Source organism: Pygoscelis adeliae, unplaced genomic scaffold (assembly GCF_000699105.1).
Source record: "Pygoscelis adeliae isolate BGI_AS28 unplaced genomic scaffold, ASM69910v1 Scaffold16, whole genome shotgun sequence".
In the NCBI taxonomy this organism is placed as follows: domain Eukaryota; kingdom Metazoa; phylum Chordata; class Aves; order Sphenisciformes; family Spheniscidae; genus Pygoscelis; species Pygoscelis adeliae.
The window spans coordinates 836112-846501 of NW_008825162.1; the positions used below are offsets into that span (position 1 = coordinate 836112).

Consider the following 10390-nt stretch of genomic DNA (forward strand, 5'->3'; position numbering starts at 1 on the left):
AAGTGTGGCCAGCAGGTCGAGGGAGGTGATTCTGCCCCTCTACTCTGCTCTGGTGAGACCCCACCTGGAGACCTGATTCCAGCTCTGGAGCCCTCAGCATAAGAAAGACACGGAGCTGTTGGAGCGGGTCCAGAAGAGGGCCATGAAAATGATCAGGGGGATGGAACACCTCTCCTATGAAGAAAGGCTGAGAGAATTGGGGTTGTTCAGTGTGGAGAAGAGAAGGCTTTGGGGAGACCTTATTGCAGCCTCTCAGTACTTAAAGGGGGCTTATAAAAAAGATGGCAGCAGACTTTTTAGCAGGGCCTGTTGCGACAGGACAGGGGGGGATGGCTTTAAACTAAAGGGGGGTAGATACAGACTAGGTGTAAGGAAAAAAATTTTTTTACGCTGGTGAAACACTGGCACAGGTTGCCCTGAGAGGTGGTGGATGCCCTATTCCTGGAAACATTCAAAGTCAGGTTGGATGGGGCTCTGAGCAACCTAATCTAGTTGAAGATGTCCCTGCCCAGGGCAGGGGAGTTGGACTAGATGACCTTTAGAGGTCCCTTCCAACCCAAACTATTCTATGAAAATCTAAATTGCTTGTGTTATTTCTGTCACTGGACTATATTTCTTTAATCAAACAGGGAAAGAATGAATAGATGAACAGTGAAGTTTTTAATGCCTCTGTGCAATGAAAACTACCAGCTCTACTGCATGTGCCATAATATTTGATTTTTTTTTTAATCAGGAAGGAGGCTATTTCCTGCATAGATTACAAAAATAAAAGCGTATGTGCCACAGTACTAAAGACCAATTGAGCAAGATGCCTAGACATTGCACATCTCAAGCACTACTAGTATCTCCCTGTCTTTGACCTACTGTTCTTTTTATTGTTTTAGAGAGCTGACAGAGCTTCGAAGTTTATTATACCTATAAAGGCTTCAGACCAGCTCAGTCATCAAAACGCCTTCTTGGAACAGATCACAGGATGATCAAGTCTTTCTATTAACATGTCAGTGAACATAATGATCATGCTTCCAGCATCAGGTGGTCCCCACAGTTAAATAATGTAATTTCAGCACTTATATTGTACACTAGCATGTAAATGTTTAATGAATTCAAGAAAGAAATACAGTAAACTTATCAAACAGTCATATTATAGATAATACCTGTAAGAGTAATGAAAAACATACAGCAAAAATAATCTCCAGTGCAGCTTCTGTAAGGCTTACAGCAGTTTAACCAATACCTGATATCCCTGAAGAAACGACACAGTTCCCTAGTGACTATCATTTACTGTTTATTGTGTTCCAAGGGATCTTTTTAATCTCAAAAAACAACAGCTGTGCTATAATACTCATGCATTGTACATAAATTTTTAAATAGTTTTCTGTGTCATTCCCGAGATTTCCAGCATTACTTAACCTTTGCAGCTGTGAGGCTCTCATAGCCTTAAAGTGTACTGCAACCCATGTATCTTGAAGGGGGGCACGAGAAGGAGGGCATCACAGAGATGAGCTAAGAACTGTTGGATCCTGTCTTAAGCAAAGTAAAAAAACCAAAACAAAAAAAAACCTTTTTGAAAACTCTAAACTAGATCCTTACTTCAAGTTTATCCAAGCAACACGCTTTCTTGTCTCAATGTCTAAGCAAACCTTTTACTTCTGTATTACATTTGACTTGTGATTTTAATAAGAACTAAGAGCAGCAAGGGTGTAGAGTATGTACTACTTTACCACTTAAGCATCTGCATGTTTATAAAAAATACACATATTTAAAACCAAAAAATCTCATTTCATAATTCTGTTATAACTGAAGAAAAAATTATCATATATAAACAGCTAATAGGAAAGATTACTTTTATTCCATTGCCAATACTTCAAGGTGACTTCAAATAAAGTTTATAATCACAACTCCATTAGAATTCGAGTTACATGTTCACGGTTGTACATGGAAAATTTTAGCCAATTTTCTCAGCAACTTAGTAATTCGGCTTTACTTCTCTAAATGGAGTTTTATTTTGTAACTGGAAAAAACCAAACCAAGCCCCCCCCAGAAAATCATAATTTGAGTAGTCGATTATTCTAGCAATTCTGCATTGCAACAAGTGAAATCTCAAGTTTACAGTGTAGTCAAATACGCAAAGTCTCAGAACATGCCACATGGAAGACAAGAAATAGTTCAGTGTTCAAACCTTTTAACGGCATCCTTTTTTTGGCTATCTATTCCATCCCACCATTTTGAAAAGTAAGAAATCTCAGACCACATAAATTTCCTTCGGTTGTCTTCTTGCAGTTTTATAACCATATTATTTAAGATATGCTGTGTCTGATCTCGGAAGTAATCATCAAAAGTCTTCAGCCAACCTAAGAAGAAGAAAATAGGAAATATAATTTGCTTTCAAGAGTCTTGGAGACCTGCTTTCTTCCCAATCCCTATAAAAAGTTCAGTGAAGCATCTTCTTAAAAGCTGAACTTGACATGCTGTGGATAGTTCAAAGTGCTAAACTCTCCGGAGCTTCTCTTTACAAAGTTTAGATGTTTTATTTCCTAAACGTATAAATATATGAAATATTAAGCTTCCTACTTTGATCAACAGAATACACAGATTTAAAAAATTGCGGATTTTTTTTTTATTTAAGCACAAATTAAGTAGTTGAAAAGGAAGATGTGCATATCTGCAAACTTATCTTCCTTGATAACTTCCACTAGGTTTCCTCATCTCCAACATCAGGAGGACTGTAGTATCTACTAACAGATCATTTTCCCAGCCCGAGCCCTATTCCCAACACACACACACCCAACACCCCCTAATCCTTCCCTCAATGTCTTATCTCTTCTTTCAAGTCATAAAGCACCCCATCACCCTACTTTATGTAAAACAGCTGAATGAAAATCCTTACTAGCAGCATCTTACACCTACAGCTTGAGAAAATTAAGAGCCACTAATGGTTTCCCAAAGACCTTGAGGGTAAAGAAATAAAAGGGGGGCAAACAAAGCAGCAGTAAGCCCTGCAGCACGTGTTTAACATCATTTATCAATGAGGGGTTTGTTAGCAATGACTGAGAAAAGAACTATGTTGTAGCTGCATCCCTCATTACAAAAGGTATCAGTGAGATGCAGAGTAAAGGAAAAAACGAACTTTAACACATATTCAGACCTCACAGTGCAGAGCCTTCCATTAAATTCTTTAACTTCTCCCTAAAACCTTGCATGAGAAAGTACATGCGTCTTCCTTCCCAGAACCTGGAAAGGGTATGTTCTTTCTGTAACTATAACTGGAAAAAAGCAGATATGCCTGTCTACTTAATACACAAGTGGCATATTCCTACTCTTCATGCCAGCTCTTGTCATGTATGAGCATTTTCATTCAAGTGCTTCAGGGACTCAGGAGTTGAGTTTAAGGAAGTATCGTATACAACAGAGTGACTACTTAAGAATGCAAGTGATGTTATGGATTGGTCCTTTAGCATGCATCCACATTTCAAGGTTTTGTGAAAGCTTCCACACAATGTGAGGATTGTACTCTAGACAAATACGATCCTAGTGATACCACTCCGATTTACCAGTTCTGTTCTGCAGAAGCACTGCCATTCTAGCACAATGCCAGTCTGCTTATAAGATACAGGATTAGGCAATTCTGGAATGAGATAATATTGTTTCAAGGCAGTTATATAAATTCATAAAATTTTAGTATTAAAAAATCATTTTCAAGTCTAATAAAAGAAAACCACTTTATTGAATAGAGTCTGAATATCGATTCAGAAAGGATATATGCTACTTCATTTTAACGATAAAAAATAAATTACGTTAATCTTAGGTAGAAATGCAGAGCTAATGTAATTTGACAATATGCACATTCTTTTCTAGTTCACATCAAATTGTTAATTATATTTCAAATAAAGAATCTTGTAATTAGGAATAACCACTAGACACTGGCGCATTCTTACTTTGGTTGCACTACTTTCAGGTTGCACTCTCACTTTGTAAAGGTCAAATTTTAATAACGTATTCAGAAACAAACAAAAACACCACAAATTTCAAAAACGTCCCTTTTTTACTTTGCAAATGAGGAAATAAAACTATAACACTCCAGAGGAAAAGTGCTAGCTCAATATCTTTTTTTTAACAGATGTTTTGCATCTAGAAGAATCATCACATCCGATATAAATTTCTGTACAGATAGAACACTAGGATCTAATCTAATCTATCTTAAAGGAGAAAAATGCATTTTTGTCAAGACAGTTAATACGAGGCTTAAAATCTAAACTTAAAACATATTTCTTTAGAGGCATGGAAACAGCTTAATACAAAAAAGTTGACAGTAAATTACTATTACACAATAGTTTCATGAAGACTGAAAACAAAAGCGATGAATAAGCTGAATTTATTTTCCTTTTGTGCTGTTCTTAATCAAAATTTATCGTGATCTCTGCCTATTTCAGTAAGGTTTTTTTTAATGGAAGCTTTCACTCAAGGACTTGAGATCGCATGACCAATTAATATTTTTCATTGCTCATTTACTTTTCAACAAACCAAAGAAATATTTTACTAATATTTAGATAAAAAGATCCACACGTAGCAGACTACAAATTTATAGCTTTTTACCAGGAATTTGTTCTGTAAGAGATAATATCATGCTAGCACACAATTAATGGAGGATGAACTGAAACCATAATGTGTTTTTCCTATACAGAAATATATCATAATAATAAGCTATTTTAGCAAACTTATATTGCAGCAATAAAAGCAAACTTACACTGACTTAGTTGTCTTAAACATTCTTGAAAAACTTAATAAACGAACCTAAATAAAGAAGCACAGGGCTAAAAGACAAAGCAGCTGGCATAAGAATACATTATGATGTAGGAAGAGCAGTGTTATGATTAGAGGTTGTTTTATTTTAATATATTCAGTTTATTAAGCTATAGTGGAAGGGTATAACATGGTTAACACACTGAATTTTCAGAAAGTCCTAGGAAATATTTACAAGTATTCACATTTGTTGCAAGCCAACAGAAAGTCCTCTGAAATTTAATTACCATGCGCCTGGCATCTTGCACTTAAACATATTTATTTCTAAATAGAACAGAATAGAACAGAATATTTTCAGTTGGAAGTGAAATACAACAATCACCTAGTCCAACTAGAGCTGACCAAAAGTTAAAGCATGTTATGAAGCACATTGTCCAAATGCCTCTTAAACACTGACAGCCTTGGGGCATCGACCACCTCTCTAGGAAGCCAGGTCCAGTGCTTGACCAACCTCTCGGTAAAGAAATGCTTCCTAACGTCCAGTCTAAACCTCCCCTGATGGAGCTTTGAGCCATTCCCAGGCTTCCTGTCACTGGATCCCTGTCAGGGAGAAGAGATCAGCACCTCCCTCTCCACTTCCCTCCTCAGGAAGCTGTAGAGAGCAATGAGGTCACCCCTCAGCCTCCTTTTCTCCAAACCAGACAGACCCAGAGCTCTCAGCTGCTCCTCACAGGACATGCCTTCCAGCCCTTCCACCAGCTTTGTTGCCCTCCTCTGGACACATTCAAGTGTCTTAACATCCTTCTTAAATTGTGGGGCCCAGAACTGCACACAGTACTCAAGGTGAGGCCGCACCAATGCTGAATACAGCGGGACAGTCACCTCTTTTGACCAGCTGTTATGCTGGGTTTGATGCACCCCAGGATGAGGTTTGCCCTCTTGGCTGCCAGGGCACACTGCTGACTCCTATTGAGCCTGCTGTCAGCCAGCACCCCCAGATCCCTTTCTGCAGGGCTGCTCTCCCTCCAGCCACTACTCTCCCAATTTATACTTATGTCCAGAGTTACTCTGTCCTAGGCACAGAATCCGGCATTTGCTCTTGTTCAATTTCATGCCATTGATACCTCTTAAACCCATGACTTACAAAGGCTGTCCAACTTTACACAGACCATAAAGATTAAAGAAAATCATCAAAACCTGAACAGAACAATGAATAAATTAATTTATAGCTAGCAACTGTAAGTCTACTACTAAAGACTACCACATTAAATTTATTATTTCACATCTCAGTCCCTAATATCACATAAGAATCTAGTACAACTCAAGTTCATTTTTGTGCTTATCCACAAACTAAGAAGTTGTTCCCAAGTTGAAACAAAAAGTTTACCAGTGTATTTGGATCAGGAAACTTTTAACACAAATACACTTTACACATGGAAAACGTGATAGTTTAAAGCTGCAATTACCAAAACTAAATAAGCTAGTATCAGCAAAATAACACTTGTTGGTTTAAATCTACATAGGGACCTTTGTCAACATAAAAACGTAAACAAGAAAAAAAAAATAGTCTTCATTGTCATTATGCTAGTCTTGACTTAGTAACTATTCAGGACTTTGCCAGCTACTTTCATTTTCTGCTAGCACATGTGACAGCACTAGAGGGCACACACTGTTAAGCTGCTTGCCTTCTCATTGCCTCACTCATGTTTGTCCTCAAAAGTGTGGAAACTTGATCCCCCCCCCCATTTATCAGCATCATGTAGTTGTCTGTTTTTTCACTTTTTTCCCCCCACTTTGTTAATGTAAATTTTCTTGGGTCGACAGCAGACTCCAAGAATCATGTCTAAATGTCAATGCAGTCCATTGCTATGCAAAAAAATCCTGATACATTTCATTAACTGATTTGCCACTATTCTTGTCTGCACTTTCCAGTCCAATTTCCTTCTTGAAGCTCTATCAGCTCTTTGCACTAGAGAAAGGTATTCTTGTGTCTTACCCCAGTTAAGACAGTTGTAGAGGTACAGGCAAAGTTTCAGGACAAAATCAGAACAGAAGTTTACAAATTAGCATTTTCAAAAAGTAACCTAATTAAGTGAAAGCACTTTACAATTTGATCATGACAAGAATCACAAATCAACTTTGAAAACATGAAATCATTACAGTAGTTGAGCACTGCTTAAATGTATTTGCAAGGCTGGTTTATTTGTTGGGGGTTTTTCTGACAATATTTATATTTCTTTTGTCTTTTGGTTTAAAATTAACTGTTGAAATGGAACAAAAAAGACTTTTCAATTCCTTACTACCGTAAGTCACCTGCCAACATTTAAGAGGAAACATGTCCTTAAAGTTTCTAGTTTCTCATTAAATCTGTTTTAATGAAGAGGTAGATCTAGTGAATGTCTGGAATACCATCACTTGTTAGATTAATGCTTTTTTGAGGGCAATTTGTGTGTCTGATTTACTTTACAGTCGATCATAATCAATTTCACTGAGTCTAAAATTCACACATCAATGCTGCTTCCTGCAACCTAAGAAACTTGAGTAATTTATTAACTTTATGGCAGAATTAAATAAAACCATTAAATTTCAGCTAGCATAATAGAGCTTTCCAGAAAATAAAAGCAATGTCTTTGCAACAAAATTAGTGGAACTTCAGTTCTTGGATTTTTAAAATGTACACCTGAGTTAGTAAAAAACTTACGTAATTTTTTTTTACAGTCATGCTTAATTCTCAATTAACTAGTTCCTGGAAGAAGACACAATTATGTAACTGTTTTGATAGCTAAGGAAGTAAAAAAGAACCATAAGCTGAAAGAGGATGTCTTAGTTCTTAATTACATCCATGCTCCACATAACATGTGACATTGCAATAGTAAAAGTTTTTCCTAAAAACAACAAAAAAATTAATGGACATGTAGCCATGAGTTCTTATCAGTGCTTTGGAGAATTTAAGCGTGGTATATATGTTTAACTGATCACACGCAGGCACACAATAATGACAATAATACAAATACTAGAAATAAATCCAAAAGCTAAGTTTTAACTTACATTTTAGTAAGGATGATTACACATGGAAAGAATTTAGCATTAGCTCCTTTCTAGATTCAGCAATAAAAAAAAATCCCTTGTTTTTAAAATTATAGAATATATGCATCAATTGTTTAATTTAGAAATCTTGCATCATCATTCTATGATGTCAAAACTAAATACAGCAAATATACAAGTTAACATTTTCTGACATAAAACTTCAGTGCTAATTTCACCAAAAAGAAGTACCTTTTTCAATAAAGATGAATGGCTCATTGGCCAAGACTGTGAAAGAAAACTTAAGAAACATGATGTCTCTCAGGTAAGACTATCTCAGAATTAAAACTAAAAGCAGTCTAAGATTGTTTTTCATTTTTCTATTTGTCATAGTATAAACCAGTATAACAGAAAGCCTTCTGGAACATCCCTGTGTTGAAGCATTCATTCTGATTCAGAAGAAGATAAACACAAGATGAGCCCCTTGTTCCCCAAAAATACTCTCTCAAATAAAGTCATTCAGGTAGGAGCAGAGACACCAATATTAAAAAGGTACAACAGTGTATTTACTTTCCCAATGGCATACTTTAACTTGTAAAAGATCTCTGCTCAATGGACCACAAGAATCATTCCATATTTATCACATTTAGTTTCATAAGCATAGCTAAAAACTCAAATGATTGCACATTTCACCAAAAGCAAAATCTGTCATGAACCATGAGGTACTTCAAAAACCACAATTAGACTTCTTATGTGTTAGGCTTACACAATGCAAGGTCTACTTCTGCTTTGTACGTATCAAATCTGCTGCCCTCATAACTGAGATGGGAAGAAAATTTATACTGATCAGGAATTAAAAGTGTGCTCTCTGTAATAGTCCTGTCAATTTTCAGTGGAACTGCCCTGAATTTTCAGGGGTTTTTTTTCCCCAAAGAAAAAACTCTCTCCCTAAATGTCCCCTACCAACTCATATGCAACACAGAAATATTGAGAAATGATCCAGGAATAAAACTCAGATTTCTGTAATTCAGCATGTCAAGAAAAACTTGTGAGCTGCCCAGTTTCCCATTCTATTCCTAGATCTCATCTCCTCTACAATAGAAACATTAGGTGTTCACCATTCGATGTATATTTTATAGTCTTTGCATAACCTTCATAGTTGGTTTGGGGTTTTTTTAAGAAAACACTATATATTGTTGCTGTTTACAAAAAGGAAAACAAGTTCCAGACACAGTGGTGACTGTGATCTTTTTTTATCTTCCTATTAAAACACAACATGAATATATCAATCAGTGAACTTTCAATTTGCAGTCTGAAACTTTTAAAGTTTTCAGGTGTCATTCAACTAGCATTTTTTCTTTTCTGCTTCAGCTTTACACTAACCTATTCTTATATTTTGGTGGGTCAGACAGTCTAAATAATCTGTGTTCCAAACATGTCAGGAAAACTAAGAAGTCACCTGAAAACCATATCCAGATTTGGTCAACAGAAAACAAACCTGAAACTTCATGGTGTATTAAGAGCATAAAACTTTTATTCTTAAGTTTTCTTTTATCTTAACACTGCAATTAACTTAATAGGGCTATACAAATTTCCATGTGAGAAATGGAGACTGTCTTAAGTAATAAAAAGGGGTTAATGTGAGTGCTAGTAAGGTAAAGTTACCAATACTATAGATAATTAATGAAATGTTAAAAAGTAGTATTTAGACCTGACATAGGTGCACATACACTTTCACGTACATTTTTACTTAGGTAGAAATTGGGGGTGGGCAGGCAGAGGGGAGAGGGAAAATCTATTTTAGTCTCTTTCAATTCTACTTAAGTGCTGCTTGTACTAGGTCTGTAACAACCACATTCAGCAATAAAATATTCTGATCTGGTACACACATATATTACAAAGCTTACAAGTCTCAATTCTTAAATAATTTAATGAGAAGACATTGCCAAAATCATCACTGCCAACAGAGCAATAAATGCTAGAGGTGTCTTTCAACCCCTCGGGTCATGTCTGAACATCATCTTTCAAGTCCAGCTGTGCTGGTTGACAGTATCGCTGTCCCTGAGCAAGGTTCTCCCCTTTGGAGTTCAGCAGCTTCATGCACTTCAGGCAGCCACATGAAACTGCTGTTGAAGCACACAAGAGCTGACATAAGGGATTTGCCAGCACAGCAGGTTATACGATCGCTCCTTAATCTGCTCCAGAAAGAAATGCCACCCATCTGCGATGACTATAACCTCACACAACACAGCTATTTGTAACTTGAACATCTCTCTGTGGCTTGAGATTAATCTACACTGGGTGAGTCCCCCCAGATCAGGCACACTACTGAGGTGCTTAAATCTTCATCAACTGCCAGCAACTAAAAGACAATTATGCCTCCCACTGCTCAAGAGTGTGAAGGGGTCCCGTTCTCATACCTGATTTCCCAATAACTGGTAAATATATTAGCTACTGAAGGGAAAAGCATAGAGACCCCAAGTTCGTAGGTCCTGGTTGAATTCAGAGAGAAGCACTTAACCCAGATCTGGCAGAATTTAGCAACACCAAGTGTTTCACAGCATCAGCACACAAGTGCTGATTTCCCCAAAACAGAATTTGGAACCTAAGACCACTCCTTTCCCTA

At 36.8% G+C, this 10390-nt stretch overlaps 1 protein-coding gene across 1 annotated transcript in view; it reads right to left on the minus strand.

Annotated features, from left to right (window-relative positions):
• The window catches only part of MAN2A1 (mannosidase, alpha, class 2A, member 1), a 156380-nt gene that overhangs the window by 91184 nt on the left and 54806 nt on the right, over positions 1 to 10390 (minus strand). Inside the window, exon 4 of the mRNA XM_009328733.1 lies at positions 2180 to 2351. Within this exon, the coding sequence (XP_009327008.1) occupies positions 2180 to 2351 (172 nt within the window). The remainder of the gene's footprint in view (positions 1 to 2179; positions 2352 to 10390) is intronic.